The sequence below is a fragment of the Rhinopithecus roxellana genome, chromosome 11 (genome assembly GCF_007565055.1).
Source record: "Rhinopithecus roxellana isolate Shanxi Qingling chromosome 11, ASM756505v1, whole genome shotgun sequence".
Lineage (NCBI taxonomy): Eukaryota > Metazoa > Chordata > Mammalia > Primates > Cercopithecidae > Rhinopithecus > Rhinopithecus roxellana.
Window position 1 is genome coordinate 136,860,485 of NC_044559.1, and position 17,493 is coordinate 136,877,977.

Consider the following 17,493-nt stretch of genomic DNA (forward strand, 5'->3'; position numbering starts at 1 on the left):
ACTTCATTGTTGTCAGTACGGTGAGAGTCAGACAGAGACACTCCAATTATTCAATCATTCATGCCCGTAATTCCAGCACTTTGGAAGCCGAGGCAGGTGAATCACGAGGTCAGGAGTTCGAGACTAGCCTGGTCAACATAGTGAAATCCCGTCTCTACTAAAAATACAAAAAGTTAGCCAGGCGTGGTGGTGCACACCTGTAATCCCAGCTACTCAGGAGGCTGAGGCAGGAGAATCACTTGAACTTGGGAGGCAGAGGTTACGTTAAACCGAGATTACACCAGTGCACTGCCACCCTGGCAGCAGTGCGAGACTCTGTCTCAAAAAAAAAAAAGAAAAGAAAAGAAAAGAAAAAACATTCCCTCAATCATCTTCTTGACATGCTGAAACCAGTCTTGATTGCTCCATGTTCCCTAAACCCAAGAGAATTGACCATTCCACTACTTGGTCTGAACAGGTTTAACAGAAAAAATTCTAGGTCTTACCATGAGTGGAAATGGACCAAAATGCAGATGAATTGCTAAATGTCTACCAGACTCCTTCCACCTTTCTCTAAACCTCTCATTCAGAACCTCCCTTTTACTCCCAAGCCATTCGGTAACCATTCTGCTTGCCTTCTATCTCCACATTCTGTCTCCACCGTCTGACTTCTCACTGCCATCTACAAATCACTTGAACTCAGGAGGTAGAGCTTGCAGTGAGCCGAGATGGCTCCACTGCACTCCAGCCTGGGTGACAGAGCTAGACGCCGTCTCAAAAAAAAAAAAAAAAAGGGGGGGGGAAAAACATTCTGATCTGCTTGTTGCTCTGGTTGCTAAATCTTAAAAAAAAAAAAAAAAAAAAAAAAAAAAAAAAAAAAAGGCTGGTACAGTGGCTCATGCCTGTAATCCCAGCACTTTGGGAGGCAGAGGCAGGCAGATCTCGAGGTCAGGAGTTCGAGACCATCCTGGCCAACATGGTGAAACCCCATCTCTACTAAAAATACAAAAATTAGACAGGCGTGGTGGCATGTGCCTGTAATCCCAGCTACTTGGGAGACTGAGGCAAGAGAATCACTTGAACCCAGGAGGCGGCGGTTGCAGTGAGCCGAGATCGTGACTCTGCACTCCAGCCTAGCGACAAAGCAAGACTCTTGTCTCAAAAAAAAAAAAAAAAAAAAAAAAAAGGACAGTGTAATCCTCTATCCAGCTTCTGGTTGGTTTGTTCACTTTAGGAGTTGCAAGAGCATCAGGACGAGAAGGCAGAGCTGCAGAAGATCTGTGAGGAGCAGGAACAACCTCTCCAGGAAATGGGCCTGCACCCCAGCCAGTAAGAACCCCATTCCCCTCGTCTGCAGCTGCAGGCACACCAGTCTACCCACCACGTCCCTCAGGCCCCAAACCTTCCTCCTTTTGGCAAAAGGAGGGTGGGCCATTTAGGAGCCCAGTCCACTGTTCACGGATGAGCTCTCAGGAAGCCAGGCCTCAGAAGGACCTAGGACTGATTTCTGCTAACCACATGGGGATGTCAGTCAGCTCTTAGTTAATTCATCAAGTACGTTCATTCCTAGTGACCAGGATACTCCTATTGCTTAGCTTCATATCCAGGGCCTTAGGGAACAGATGGGCAATGAGAGGATTGCTTGGTCAGCCTACAGTCAGGCCAGAGGGAGCGTGGCTGGTTTGAGAATGGAAGCCTGGCATGGTAGAGGTGCACTCACCGGCCTTGCGCAGCACAGCCCCCTTCCTTTCGAGGAACTGGCCACTGTATCTGCCAGAGTCCATCTGTCTGCTGCAGATGCTGATGGGATGCAGACCCTGGTAGTTCTGCTCCCCTCTGACTTGACAGCTCCCCTCCTTGGTGTCCCAGTCTAGACACATTGCTGTGGACACGTGGGCCTTGGGGTAGATCACACTGCGGATTGTAGAACTTGTCCATTTATGTGATTATTGCATTTTCAACAGTGGGTAGCTTTTTCTCCTTGAGTCAGGACTCATGGTTGCAAGTAACAGAAATCCAACTCAAAGTGGTTTAAGCAAAAGAAGCCATCAGGAATCGATCTCTGTCTCCTACTTCTGCTATCCTATCTACCTCACAGGTGGGTCTGGACCTTGCAGGGGCAAAACAGCACTCAACAAAAACACCTATCAGAGAAACAAAGTCCCTCTTCTTTCTGCATAGCTCCCAAGATCACCCGAGGTTGATTCTCTGCTACCGAGTACCCATGCCTGACATAAGCACCATGACCAAGGAGATGGGGCTCACGACCTCAGCACAGCCTGGGCTCAGGTCCAGCACTGCATATATTTGACCAGAAAAGGTCCACACATGGAGACCAAAATGAGAATCAGCTTGAAACACACTAGTGTATAGATGTGTGCAGCCTTAGAATTTTTCTCACAGTCTGGAAATTTGTAGAGTCTAGTACTATTAAGAAAATAGGCCAGGCGCAGTGGCTCACGCCTGTAATCCCATCACTTTGGGAGACTGAGGTAGGGCAGATCACCTGAGGTCAGGAGTTCGATACCATCCTGGCCAACATGGAGAAACCCCATCTCTACTAAAAATACAAAAATTAGCCAGGCATGGTGGCAGGCACCTGTAATCCCAGCTACTCAGGAGGCTGAGATAGCGGAATTACTTGAACTCAGGAGGTAGAGGTTGCAGTGAGCCGAGATTGTGCCATTGCACTCCAGCTGGGTGACAAAAGAATCAGTCTCAAAAAGTAGCTGGTCAAGGAATCTGATATATCTCGCGGGAATGTGGTCTGTTCACTCCCAGATGCAGGTGCTGTCCACTTGCCATCTCTCCTACACCCCTTACCTTTCTAGACTAGCCCATGGCCACTGCTCCCTCCCCTCCCACCCTCCGCCCTGCCTGCCACCGACTCAGCTGAGTGCCCTGTGCTGCTCTGGCCTGTCAACTTGCCGTGCTCTGGCCCCTGTTCCTCCCCAACCCCCAGGGAGTGAAGCAAGGCCCAGTGTCTGTCCCCATGCTCAGAGCATAGGCCAGCTGTGAGGGCATCCCAAGGGAACTCACCAGAAGCAGACGTGGAATAGAGGCTGGTGTGGAGCTGGCTTCTGGGGTTTGCAGCCAGTGTTTTCCTCTTTACATTGGATGGACTGCAAGGCAGTGTCATAGGTCCCCTCCTAGTGGACCATAGACCTTGAAACTGTGGATGGTCTCTGATCTTTAAAATGTATCATTGTGGCCGGGTGTGGTGGCTCATGCCTGTAGTCCCAGTGCTTTGGGAGGCCGAGGTGGGTGGATCACCTGAGGTCTGGAGTTCAAGACCAGCCTGACCAACATGGAGAAACCCCGTCTCTACTAAAAATATAAAATTAGCCAGGCATGGTGGAGTGTGCCTGTAATCCCAGCTACTAAGGAGGCTGAGGCAGGAGAATTGCTTGAACCTGGGAGGCGGAGGTTGCAGTGAGCCAAGATCGAGATTGCGCCATTGCACTCCAGCCTGAGCAACAAGAGTGAAACTCTTTCTCAAAAACAAAACAAAAAAAAAATGTATTGTTGCACTTTGTAGCCACCTGGTGCTACTGGCTAACCTAGTTTCCGAATCCCAGTGTGAGCTGCCTGGTCACCATTCCCTCCCAGAGAGTGCTGTGGGTGTCACAGCATCAGTTGTATGCAAACCCAGACAGGGCTACATGAGGAGTTGCTTTTGTGCTCTCTCCCCTCTTCCCTTCTTCCTCTGGCAAGCCTATATTGGATGACAGAGATGACAAAGCCTCTTCACAGACCCTACATTAGCTTCAGGAAGTTTTCCAGTTTCATTATCTTGGGAACATCTGGATTCTTCCTAAATTGTGTTTCCCAGAGTTCTTGTATGTTCAGTTTGCCATCTTTTACCTGGCTTCCCAAGGTCTGTCCATCTGGGCAGCCTCTTCTGGTCCTGTCAATCTGCTGGCCTATTTCCTATTTCTGTAGCCGGACCCAGAAGGGAAGGAGCTGCCTCCCAATCTTTAGTAAAAGCCACAGAGATTTTTCTAAATGCCCTGATGCTGTTTTCTAATCCCTCCCTTAGAATTCTAGCCTGTGTTTCCCAGAGACCTGCCATTTTGTCACTTAGATTAGTCTAATCTGACAATAGTTCAGACTAATCTCAGTTTTTAAGAAAGACTCAGGCCAGGCTGGGCATGGTGGCTCACGCCTGTAATTCCAGCACTTTGGGAGGCCGAGGCAGGTGGAACACTTGAGGTCAGGAGTTCAAGACCAGCCAGGCCAATATGGTGAAACCCCGTCTCTAGTACAAGTGCAAGAAAATAAGCCGGGAGTGGTGTCAGGTGCCTGTCATCCCAGCTACTTGGGAAGCTGAGGCAGGAGAATCGCTTGAACCCAGGAAGCAGAGGTTGCAGTAAGCCGAGATTACCCCACTGCACTCCAGCCTAGGCAACTCAGCGAGACTCCATCTCAAACAAAAGGAAGGAAGGAAGGAAGGGAGGAAGGAAGAAAAGAAAGAGGCTCAGGTCTATAATCCCAGCACTTTGGAAGGCCGAGGCAGGCGGATCACTTGAGGTCAGGAGTTCAAGACCAGCCTGTGCGACATGGTGAAACCCTACCTCTACAAAAAATACAAAAATTAGCCAGGCATGATGGCACGCACCTGTAGTTCCAGCTACTTGGGAGGCTGAAGTGGGAGGATCACTTGAGCCCAGGAGGTCAAGGCTGCAGTGAGCCATGATTGCACCACTGCATTCCAGCCTGGGCAATAGAGCGAGACCCTATCGCCAAAAAAAGAGATTAGAGTGTTTCCCCAAATTGCGCAAACTTCTTCATTTTATTTGGTTTAATTCTGCCAATTTAGACCATGTTCAGTCCTGTCTCTTAAGTAAACAAAAGAATTCTTCTGACACTAACAAGAATGGAGCAAGAACAAATGGGTGTGCCCTCTGAGCCTGCTCCTTCCAGACAGCAGGCAGCAGAATGGAGGCTGGGGAGAAGCCTGCAGACTCAGGTTCCTGCTGGGGAGGGCGGTAGAGACTAGTGCAGAACAGGGCCAGGTCTTGGACTTCTGGCCTTAGGCCATCCTCTCGCCTCAGCCTCCCTCAAAGTTGTTTTGAGACCCTGCAGGCTAAACGTTGTGTTCTTGTGCCAGATGCAGTCCCAGGCTCAGCCTCAGCCCTCAGCAGATGGGAGCCAGTGTGATGAGGCGACTCTGGGATTGTACAGAGGCGGAAGGCATTTCAACAACTCATGTTCTGGATCTCCTCACAAGTCCGTTATCCTCACAAAGCTAGTCATGGGAGTCAGCCGTGTTAGGGATTCAGAGCCTCACACTCTCTCACTGCTGTGAAATGGCCTTTTTTTCCTTAGGTCCAAGCTGAAGATGGAAGATATAAAAGAAGTGAACCAGGCACTGAAGGTACTGGCTTGCTAGGAACCACTTCACTGTCAGCTTGCGCTGATGGCCTGTGTGCTCCTACGTTTAAGTATCTCAACAGTCAGGTGTGAGGGTGTGTGGCTGAGGCAGTGGTGGTGATGACGTATTTACAGAGAACCAAACGCTGCTCAGAAATGTGCCCCTCGGCTGAGGGCAATGCTGACAGGTGGCAGGGCCAAAGGTGAACCTAAGCCTTCTGACTCCAATTCTTCTGCCATCAGCTTTGAAAATAGGCCTCACGGATATTCTTAAAGGAGGAAGCAGGTGGCAGAGACGAGAGACCCGCGGATATCTTTTAACAGTGAAAAACAGGCTGGCTGGGCGCGGTGGCTCACGCTTGTAATCCCAGCACTTTGGGAGGCTGAGGCAGGCGGATCACCAGGTCAGGAGATAGAGACCACGGTGAAACCCCGTCTCTACTAAAAATACATAAAAGTTAGCCGGGCATGGTGGCGGGCGCCTGTAGTCCCAGTGACTCGGGATGCTGAGGCAGGAGAATGGTGTGAACCTGGGAGGCGGAGCTTGCAGTGAGCCGAGATCGCGCCACTGCACTGCAGCCTGGGTGACAGAGCGAGACTCCGTCTCAAAAAAAAAAAAAAAAAAAAAAAAAAAAAAAGAGGCCGGGCACGGTGGCTCAAGCCTGTAATCCCAGCACTTTGGGAGGCCGAGACGGGCGGATCACGAGGTCAGGAGATCAAGACCATCCTGGCTAACACGGTGAAACCCCGTCTCTACTAAAAAATACAAAAAACTAGCCGGGCAAGGTGGTGGGCGCCTGTAGTCCCAGCTACTCTGGAGGCTGAGGCAGGAGAATGGCGTGAACCCGAGAGGCGGGGCTTGCCGTGAGCTGAGATCCGGCCACTGCACTCCAGCCTGGGCGACAGAGCGAGACTCCGTCTCAAAAAAAAAAAAAGAAAGAAAAACAGGCCCATCTGTTGAAGTGAGGGCCAGAGGCCAGCCAACCCCACTGCAGTGCCCTGTGCCATTGCTAGGGACCACTCAAGCCAAGCCCAGAGTTGGGCAATGTTTGCACACCCTTGTGGAGAGGGCAGAATGGCACATTCCACTGAAGAGCAGAAGATTGCAGGTGGCCTGGTGCAGGTGCGGGTGCGAGTGCCAGGCTGAGCTGCAGGGAAGAGAGTATGGGAGAGGAGGCAGACATTCAGGGGCATGGTAGCCTGGCCTTCAAGATGGTCTTGCCTGCAGGAGCGTCCACCCTTCGGCCTCAGCTGTGCTATGGCAGCAATGCAAAAGCAGTCCCTTTCCACGCTCTTCCACGTGGTGCAGAGCAGGGACCCTAATGTCTCTGGGCATCTAACTTCCAAGTGCCAGGTCAGGGGCAGCAACTAACAGCAGCCTGGACTTCTAGGTAACATCAGTTTCACAGCATTAGAGGAAGGATAAAAATCATAAAACAGGACTCTAGAGCTGCCAGAGCTCTTTGATGTCAGGATGAATGTCCTGGGCACACACTGACAGCCCCAAGGGTATGTGACTCTAGCTCAGTCATGAGGATCTGTTTGTCAGCAAGAAAATCACATCCAGCAGATGCTAACAGGTCAGAAAAGTACCTCATGCCTTTGACTTCTATGCAACACTCCAGTCCCTAAGCCTGAATAAATCACAGGTGCTGCTTTTCCCTGAGAAAGCCTTCCCAAGGGCCACCTTTCAAAGCCTCGGCCGCCTCCCCTGTGGAATGGAGTCCATCTGCTCCCCAGGGCTGTTCAAGAATCAGGGTTTTGGCCCTCATGGAGAAGGGCTTCCTTAGGCCTGTGGGACACGGTGCCCACTGTCCATCACCTTCTGTCTCTCCACAGGGATCAGCGTCAGCAAGTGTGCCAGTCTCACTCAGATTTGGCCCTTCTCCCCCACCTGCCAGTTCAGCTAGTCACTTTGGCCAGTGTCTCCGGCAGGGTCTAGGGTTGCAGGCACTAGAAGCTCACTCTGCTTGCTTCAGCCAAAGGGAACTCATTGAAAGTGGGAGTGCACCTGAGTAAGCGGCTGCTGGAGACTGCCTTGAGGCCCCAGGGCAGCCTGCAGAGGCCAGGAGGTGGAGCTTGGAGCTAGGATGCAGGAATCCTGGCTGCGGCCAGACCAGGAAAGGGCCCCTTGATGACAGTGCTGTGAGGCCACATCTGATGGAGAAAAAACAGTGCCTCACTAGGAAACAGGTGCTATGAGGGACAATGGATGTAGCCAGAACACAGCTATCCACTCATCAGGGGCTTAGACAGAAAGTAGATTCTAGAATGTCCTTTCCTCTTCAGGGCCATGCCTGGCTGAAAGATGATGAAGCGATGCACTGTAGGCAGTGTGAAAAGGAGTTCTCCGTTTCCCGGAGAAATGTATGTGGGGGCTCCACCCACCCTCCCAGTGCCCTGAGTCATTGCCCGCTGAGATTCCTCTTTCTCTGGTTCCAGAAGCCCGCATCAGACCAGGCTCACTGCCTTGTGACTGTGCTCACTGGTTGATAGATGGGCAGCCCCGCCTCTCCTGCTTGCCTGTGCAGATGGCTTTCCATACTGGCAACCTCTTTCTGGGAGGCCTTGGCCAGTCATAGGCCCTTGGTCTCCAGCACATCCTTTCAGTGATTGACAATTAATTTTGGGGAGATGGGGCTCTTGTGTGCAGAGCTGCTCCAGGGGAGTGTCATTGAAAATTCTATGTGGCAGGACCAAAATCTGGCCCAACTTAGGCAAAAACAGAATCTATGGGGAACCTACAGGGCAGCAGGTCACCAAAAATCACTGGTGATCTAGGCAGGGTGCTTGCCCCTGCCTTTTAGGTTCTGGAAACAAGGTCCTGGGCTCACCTTTGGGTCCAGGGTTGACAGGGCCTTATTAACAGTCTCACCAAGACCAGCTGGGTACGGGAAGAGTTGGGTATAAGCAAAACTGGGAGCTAAAGGAAACACTACCAGTGCCACCTCCCTTCCTGCCACAGCCATATTCTGTCTATTCCCATCAATAGCCTACCTCTGTGGAAAAGAGGAAGACACAGCTACCTCCATCCCCACCCCACCACCCGCCCCCCAAGTTTCAGGCAGTGCCTCACAGTAAGCTCAGAGCTAGAAATCATGTCCTGAGGCTGCCTTTGAGATCACATGTGTCTGCAAGGCCTGGCTGTCCCCATCTGTGGAGTCACAGAAGCAGAGGCTGCACAGGTGCTCATCTCGGTGTCTTATTAGGACCCAGGGAACCTGTTTAGAAAGTGAAAGAACCACTCCCACCCCCTTGGAATGCAGCAAAGAGAATGAACCAGACTCTTCCTGTAACATGGACTAGCAGCTCACCGGCTTAGTGAAGTACAGCAAAAGTAAACTTTTTGTCTTAAAAAGACCCTTAGGCCAGGCGTGGTGGCTCACGCCTATAATGCCAACACTTTGGGAAGCCAAGGCGGGTGGATCACGAGGTCAGGAGTTCGAGACCAGCCTGGCCAAGATGGTGAAACCCCATCTCTACTAAAAAAAGAGAAAAACTAACCAGGCACGGTTGGCAGGCGCCTATAATCCCAGCTACTTGGGAGGCTGAGGCAGGAGAATCGCTTGAACCCAGGCAGCAGAGGTTGCAGTGAGCCGAGATTGCGCCACTGCACCCCAGCCTGGGTGACAGAGACTCAAAAAAAAAAAAAAAAAAAAGACCCTTATGCATCCATCCTCAGGAACACAGCCTCACGGACAGTGCCAAACCCTGTGGGTCTCCAGGGGCCAACCAGGGACTTGGGAAATGTGTTATTTCCCAGGAGAATCAAAGGAAAAAATCAATTTCTTGCCCGGCCACTGGCACTCCAGAAGATAGTGTGCTGGAGCCAGAAGCTCTCACCTTTCCGTGATTTGTTCGGAATTAACTCCTCTGGATGGAAACTTCTGTCGTACTTGGTTACATCACGGCTCTGGTTCAGATATAACTTCATGATTTTGCTACTATCATTTTTCACTTTTCAAAGAATTTAACCTATTTTACAGCAGTTCAGTTCTGCTAGTGAGTTTTCCTCTCCCACCCCCCCTTCTAAAAACCTGATTTGTGCACAGCATTTGACACACATGGGGTCTGTCAGTGTGCCTTCTCTGCTTCAGTCAAGAGATCTGCCATTCCATGTCCTGTGACTACCTGTCGTTGGCCCCGCAATAAAATCATTTATTTTTCACTCTGGCACATGCAGAAGCCTGTGTCAACTTCTAAAGAGCCCACCACATCCTCACCTCCAGCCTCTACTGGAGGAGGCCTCAGCGCACCCCTTGTTCCCCAGCCCAGTGTGACCAGGAGGCTGCTGGTGCTGCCCTAGAGCCTGAAGGGCTGTGCCTGGTGAGCCAAGGGCAGTTTGCAGGGTCAGCCTGCCATCAACAGGCAGAGGAAGTGACCCCAAGCCTGTCACCAAAGTGCAAGAGTAGCTCACATAATTGGGAGTTTGATAGGTTACAGATAGAGACACCTGTGGAAAGGCACTTGCCAGGCAGCCATTTTTTACGTTTCAAATGCAGTGCTAGGACTGGCTTCCAGTCCCTCCCTCAAAGGCTCCCCCTCCAAAGAGCCAATGTTAAGTCCAGACAGCCAGCAGTCAGTCTTCCATCCTTCACCTTCTATACATACACCTTGTCCTCGACCTTACCTTCCCTTTCCACCAAATCCAGGCCTCAGGATCCCACCCCTCCTCTGGGCTCTTCCCACGAAGCAGGCTCCTCCACGACCTGGTCAGCCCTGGTAGATGCTTGCATGGCAACCTCAACTGAGATTCCTCCTCTGCCACTCACTCCCTCAGACCGCTCTAAAGATGGAAAAGACGGGAGCTTGGGCAAGGCTCAAGGATTCACCCTCCATCCTATACAGCTTAGGACTGTGCAGCCAGACTTCAAGACGAGGTCTGCCCTGCTCCAAAGCATGTCCAAGCAGGTTTCCAACCCTATTAGGGAAGCACATTGGCAGCCCTCCCCTTCCCTCACCTCACCGTAGCAGCTGCATCTCATACAGGGCCAAACTTCCAGAAAAAACTGCCTATCACTCACTACCCCCAACTGGCATATATGACATCTGTGCCTTTTCTTTTTTTCTTTTTTTTTTTTTTTGAGACGGAGTCTTGCTCTGTCGGCCAGGCTGGAGTGCAGTGGTGCGATCTCGGCTCACTGCAACCTCTGCCTCCTGGGTTCATGCCATTCTCCTGCCTCAGCCTCCTGAGTAGCTGGGATTATAGACGCCTGCCACCGTTCCTGGTTAGTTTTTCTTTTTTTTTTTTGAGACGGAGTCTCGCTCTGTCGCCCAGGCTGGAGTGCAGTGGCCGGATCTCAGCTCACTGCAAGCTCCGCCCCCTGGGTTTACGCCATTCTCCGGCCTCAGCCTCTGGAGTAGCTGGGACTACAGGCGCCCACCACCTCGCCTGGCTCGTTTTTTGTATTTTTTAGCAGAGACGGGGTTTCACCGTGTTAGCCAGGATGGTCTCGATCTCCTGACCTCATGATCCGCCCATCTCGGCCTCCCAAAGTGCTGGAATTACAGGCTTGAGCCACCGCGCCCGGCCAGTTTTTCTATTTTTTTAGTAGAGATAGGGTTTCACCATCTTGGCCAGGCTGGTCTTGAACTCCTGACCTCGTGATCCACCCGCCTCGGCCTCCCAAAGTGCTGAGATTACAAGTGTGAGCCACCACACCCAGCCTATGCCTTTTCAATACACCCAGTTTGGACCCCTAACTTGCTGGGCAGCCTTAGGCAAGTCAGTTCACTTGAGCCTGAGCTCTCTTCTGCACACACAAAAGCAGAATAATCCATCACTCCCCCTACTTCAAGTCTGTTCTGTTCTGTTCAGCTCAATCAAAACATGCAGGAGGTTCCCACCTCTGTGCCTGACACTTGTTTTTAAGTGAAAATTTATCATACCATTTTCAAAGTTGTCAATATTTGGTCAAGATAACTTCCCTACTCAGAAATTCAAACATATTCCAAGCCCTAACTTTGGAATCTCCAGTCTCTGTTCTGGTGCCATACCACCTTTACCCAGCCTGAGAAACGAACTAAGACAGCACACTTCCCAAGTCAACTGAGGTAGGGGTGAGTGGTCAGGATTTTGTTTAAAATGCAGATTCCAACTGACAAGGTCAGGAGGTTAAGTCACTGCAAACAAGCTATGGAGCACAAGATTCCAAAGAACTATAATGCTTCTAGACTTTTTTTTTTTTTTTGAGACAGAAATTTTGCTCGTCACCCAGACTAGAGTACGACGACGTGATCTTGGTTCACTGCAACCTCTGCTTCCCGGGTTCAAGTGATTCTCCCCTGCCTCAGTAGCTGGGATTACAGGTGTGCACCACCACACCCAGCTAATTTTTGTATTTTTTAGTAGACACAGGGTTTTACCACATTGGCCAGGCTGGTCTCAAACTCCTGACCTCAGGTGATCCGCCCACCTCAGCCTCCCAAAGTGCTGAAATTACAGGCATGAGCCACCGTGCCTGGCCTAGACTCACTTCTTAAAAGCCATATGGCTCTGGATTTAGTTTAACCTTACTCCGAGTTCCTAGTTCTAGTCCATTCTCTGACAGGGCAAGCTTTATCCTTAAATGTACCACAGTTAACTAAAGGACCCAGAGAAGGAACCCCCAAGCCTTCTCAATACTGGGCCTCAATACCAAACTCTATTAACACAAGATCTCAAGGGCAGTAACCAGGCTTAGAACACAGCTCAACAACTCTCAACACTGCCTCCCCGCTGAAAACTGCTGCTCTCTAGATCTGCTGAAGACAAAACCAACAACACATTCCAGACCCTTCCCTCTGCTAGTGTCCAGTCCTAGTAGGGCAACCTGGTAGGGCAAGCAAGGTAGGATCTGCAAAGCCCTCCACGTCTCCTGCATGCACTGCTCCTGTGGGCAGATGGTTAGAAATGACCAATACTAAGCCACCCTGTCCACCCTACCTAGCCCTAACCCAACAACAAACTCAAGAAAAGCTTCAGTGTAGTCATAGGAAAGAGAAAGCTTATCTACTTTGGTTTAAAGGGCACAAGCCTATGTGACAGCCTAGCTCAGATACTACATTCTAATTTCACTATCAGGGACTTGAATCTAATGGGATGAAAGAGTAGCATCAGTTCCCAAACTGCAGTGCCCCTAAGCATCTACTGAAGGAACTCTGGGACCACACTTTTCAGGACTACTTTGTTTTTTTTTTTTTTTTCAGACGGAGTCTCGCTCTGTCGCTCCAGCTGGAGTGCAGTGGCCGGATCTCAGCTCACTGCAAGCTCTGCCTCCCGGGTGTACGCCATTCTCCTGCCTCAGCCTCCGGAGTAGCTGGGACTACAGGCGCCTGCCACCGCGCCCGGCTAGTTTTTTTTATTTTTTAGTAGAGATGGGGTTTCACCGTGTTAGCCAGGATGGTCTCTATCTCCTGACCTCGTGATCCGCCCGTCTCGGCCTCCCAACGTGCTGGAATTACACGCTTGAGCCACCGCGCCCGGCCATTTCAGGACTACTTTAAAGCAGCTTGAATACTTCCAGCATCATGTTGGAGCTCCAAACTACCAAAATGGGGATATATTTAGGGTTCATTTCAACTAGTCGTATTAGCTCTCAACCACTATCTATCATTTTACCTCAGGAGATTTACATGGAATTTTGCTTCCAAGTGGAATTTTTAGGAATGAGCCAAAAATACAAACTTCAAAACCTCAATTTGAAAACTATCCGTGAATGTTGGGCACAGTGGCTCAAGCCTATAATCCCAGCACTTTGGGAGGCCGAGGTGGGCAGATCACGAGGTCAGGAGTTGGAGACCAGCCTGGCCAACATAGTGAAACCCAGTGTCTACTAAAAATACAAAAAAAATTAGCCTGGAGTGATGGCGGGTACCTGTAACCCCAGCTACTTGGGAGGTTGAGGCAGGAGAATGGCTTCAGCCTGAGGTGAAGATTGCAGGTGAGCGGAGATCACACCACTGCAATCCAGCCTGAGACAAGAGTAGGATTCCTCCTTGGGACGGGGGGAGGGAACCCTCTGTGAGCTGGAGACATCTATACAACAGCCTCAACTACCAAGCCGCTCTGCCACAGCCAGAGATGTGGCCCTGGGCCCCATGTGAGCACAGAGCACCAAGACTCAGTTCACTTGGCACTGAAGCACAGATGAGACAGAGTGCAGTTTTTAGAAGGATTTATTTGACAAGTTTCACTTAGCGCTATATACCTAAAAGGAAATCACACTACAATGGAAGATTTACATCAAGGCCTCAGAATTTCACACAAACACCAAGACCAAAATCCTAAAGTATTGGTATTGCATCTCAACTTTTTCCCATTAACTTAAAAAAAAAAAAGCTTAAACTTATGTGCCTCACAGGTTACTAAATGAAACTAGAACAAACATGCCAAAATGTTTTACTTTTAATTGTAGGCACAGCTCCTATATTAAGTTTTACAAAAAAAATAAACGCATGTCTTTCAACATGCATCCAGTGTTCAATGTAACGTGACAAAGGGCAACATTTAACATAATTCAACTGCTTTTACCTAAATACGCTTACTGCTTAAGTATATCCTATAACTAACTTGAGAAAAGCTGGAACTTAAGTTTAACAGTTATAGTTTACTCAGCTTTACTGTTACATCCTAGATAGTAGGATCAAAAAAAATTCAAAACTACTGGGCCTTAAGTCCTCATAACAATCCTGATTTCCACTTAGAGAGTAAGCATAAATCACAAGCTTGTATTGCAGAAACTGTTAAACTGAAGTTTTTTTTTCTTTTAAAAAAAAAAGTTGACCAAGAGTCAGTGATCAGGATCGAGCAATTACATTCCCCATCCACCACTCATACTGGACATACTAGACATCCCTCCCATTCCATTCACGTCCATAGATGCACGGCTTCCACTACTGTAGTAGCTGCTGTTCATTGCTCCTTGGTTACCTGCAAAGAGATCAATTTGACAAGTTAGGAGTAACGTCAGACTACCAGTCAAATAAAATATAGTATTCCAAGAAAAAGTTTAAAAAGTATACAAGTACAAATGGCTGCTGTCCAAGTGGTGAGACGCATGTTTGGGAAAGGGGAATCCCAACGCTAAACAAGCCTCAATTAACCCCTTTTCTCTGCAGAACCAACTTGCCAGACTCTTGTGCTACCATTTTAATGGATTCTTCAGGATCAACGTGAACAATTAAGTTTAAAGGAAAAGTCGTAGTTTTCAAAATTTGCAAAATTACTTCGTATTTTTAAAGCTAAACAATACATCTTTTTAAAACATTTACCATAAACGTTCACAATGTGTCCCTCAAATGGCATTTGGGAAAAGGAAACACAGGAGAAGTCTCTTGCTTTTCCTATTCATGGTGGGCAGGAAGTGTGACAACCACGTTGGACTAAAGGCAACTCACTGTGCCCAAATGGCAGCCTCCATGGAGTTAAGTCAGAGTCATTGACTGCTATAGAAAGCATTATCACAACATATCAATATTTGCTATTGAGAATTTAAATTACATTTTTTGAGAAAATATTTACCTATGCAATGTTTGATTGAAAAATCACTGGAGTTTTCCTGTAAAACTTGGTCTGCAAAAGGATTTTGTGGGGTAAGATTATAATACCAAAATCACCATTCTTTAGACCAATTGAAAAAAAATAAATAAAACCAATCCTAGATTAACTGACTAATACATATGGTCCTGAACCCAACCACCATTCTACTATTTCAAATTCTCCCTCCATCTAAAATTGATTTAATGCTAACCAAAAGACAAAAAAGTGAACAACTTTAACGTTTTAATAAATGGAGGCAGATATTTTCTGGCTCGACAGTATTCCACCAAAGTTGCAATGACTAGTTTTTTTTTTTTTTTTTTGAGATGGAGTCTCGCTCTGTTGCCCACGCTGGAATGTAGTAGCGTGATGTGATCTCTGCTCACTGCAAGCGCCGCCTCCTGGATTCACGCCACTCGCCTGCCTCAGCCTCCCCAGCAGCTGCGACTACAGGCGCCCACCACCACGCCTGGCTAAATTTTTTGTATTTTTAGTAGAGACAGGGTTTCACCATGTTAGCCAGGGTGGTCTCAATCTCCTGACCTTGTGATCCACCCGCCTCGGCCTCCCAAAGTGCTGGGATTCCAGGCATGTGCCACTATTCCCAGCCGGCTGCAATGACTAGTTTTTAATTCACAGAACACTTCCCCCCATGACTGTTTCTGAAAATTAAGCTAGTAAAAACAGTTACATTTGGATTGAAAGCATACATGTAATAACCCGATTTCACCAAAAAGGAGCCTGCATCTTCCCAACTAAAGAAATCTGCCTAAAACTTATTCTAAGTATATTAAAAAAACAAAAACAGGCTTACCGTATCCACTCATGCTGCTCTGGCCACCACATCCGCCTCCATAATCACCACTCAGCTGCTGGCTGGCTGGGCCACCGTAACTGGACTGGTTTGCTGTTAAGGAAACATTAGAACCTTGTTCCTTATGTAATGTTGTACCTGGTGGTACCGGGCTTGTAATTCTTTATGATTTTCCAGTCTTGATCTTATATTACTATAACCCCTCCACCTCCTTCTGCCTACTGTCTATAACCAGGTTACCCTTCTATCCATCATTTCAGCTAATCAAATATTGATAAACCAAAGTGCTAACGGTATACACTTCAGCAGAACTAAACTCCACATGATTCCATAAGTAGAGACATTTTGTGAAGATCTTACGAAACTGCTTGACTGGATTTAGTAGGGTTTCCTCCTTAATTTGATGTATCAAAGGCATGTCTACACCTAATTATGCCCACATTTATCTTAATCCTGTTTTGCTATTTTAGATTGAACCTTTACACTCAGAAAATTTAAATAGTTTCACTCTGTAGTCCCCTCCTCCAAGAGTACTTAAATCTGATTTGAATTATCTATCCTAAGGAACTTCCTAATTCACAAGGATTTAAGAAAGACAAATACAAAATTCAAATATCAAGAAATTGCTTTCTTTGCCTAAGTTTGTTATGCTAAACTCATTAAATAAATAGATTAACTTAACTTATAATAGACTTAAACATTTTGGTTTTTAAAGAAACTAACGATATTTACGCAAGCCCATGTCTCCAATCATTTGGCTACCAAAAGCACCACCACTTGCTCCTGCTGTAGAATTCAAGAAGAGTTCTACATATCTGTGTTCTGAAATGAGAAAAAAGTTTGAAAATGTTTGTTGGTGAAACAAAACAGGATAAGCACTTTTTTTTTTTTTTGAGACGGAGTCTCGCTCTGTCGTCCAGGCTGGAGTGCAGTAACCGGATCTCAGCTCACTGCAAGCTCCGGCCCCCCGCCCCCGGGTTCATGCCATTCTCCTGCCTCAGCCTCCCGAGTAGCTGGGACTACAGGCGCCCGCCACCTCGCCCGGCTAGTTTTTTGTATTTTTTAGTAGAGACGGGGTTTCACCATGTTAGCCAGGATGATCTCGATATCCTGACCTCGTGATCTGCCCATCTCGGCCTCCCAAAGTGCTGGGATTACAGGCGTGAGCCACCGCGCCCAGCCAGCACTTTTATAAAGTTTTTAAACAAGCAGATCTGTGAACTTGAAATACTTTGGCAAAGAAAATTCTAGCTACTTCTCTTAGGTCATCTACTTTAACTCCAAACTCTAGCCTTTACATATTCATCTATATTGTCAATTAAGGATATATACTTCAAGATGTGTGTATCACAGATCCCTGTTATACTAATTTTTAAAATCCAAACCTGCTTCAACACACTGCTCCCCATCCCCCAAGAATTAATCTATTACTGGAGAGGAAACTTCTCATATATCCTTATTTTTCTATTTCTCAATTGTAAATGTTAGTCACATAATCACCTGTTAAGAGCCCACAAATGCTCAATCACACTTCCACATATTTGCTTTGTCTTTTGACACAGCTGCCACAGCATCTTCATGAGTTGCAAACTCGACATCTGCTTCACCACTCTGCCATCAGGACCAATTTCAATGTGTACTCTCTCAGGATTGAGCGGTGAAAAAAACTACAACACAAGGCATTTCCAAGAGTTAAATCAACTTTCTAATGTTACAAAATAAAACCAAAATTTCTAACATAGTGCTCACTTTATAGAATAAGGCTCAGACTTTTACTGCCATACTGAAATATTGACTTGTGAGTTCA

The 17,493-nt window shown here is 47.9% G+C and overlaps 1 protein-coding gene across 1 annotated transcript; it reads right to left on the bottom strand.

Annotated features, from left to right (window-relative positions):
* Nucleotides 1-13,491: 13,491 nt before the first annotated feature.
* LOC104655026 (heterogeneous nuclear ribonucleoprotein H-like) lies at nucleotides 13,492-17,210 on the bottom strand. Its single transcript, XM_030941562.1, has 5 exons — nucleotides 17,187-17,210; nucleotides 16,419-16,508; nucleotides 15,687-15,779; nucleotides 14,855-14,905; nucleotides 13,492-14,263 (listed from the first exon to the last, which is right to left on the bottom strand). Exons 2-5 carry the CDS (start codon nucleotides 16,438-16,440, stop codon nucleotides 14,145-14,147), a joined length of 285 nt encoding a protein of 94 aa, XP_030797422.1. The 5' UTR covers nucleotides 16,441-16,508; nucleotides 17,187-17,210; the 3' UTR covers nucleotides 13,492-14,144.
* Nucleotides 17,211-17,493: the final 283 nt, after the last annotated feature.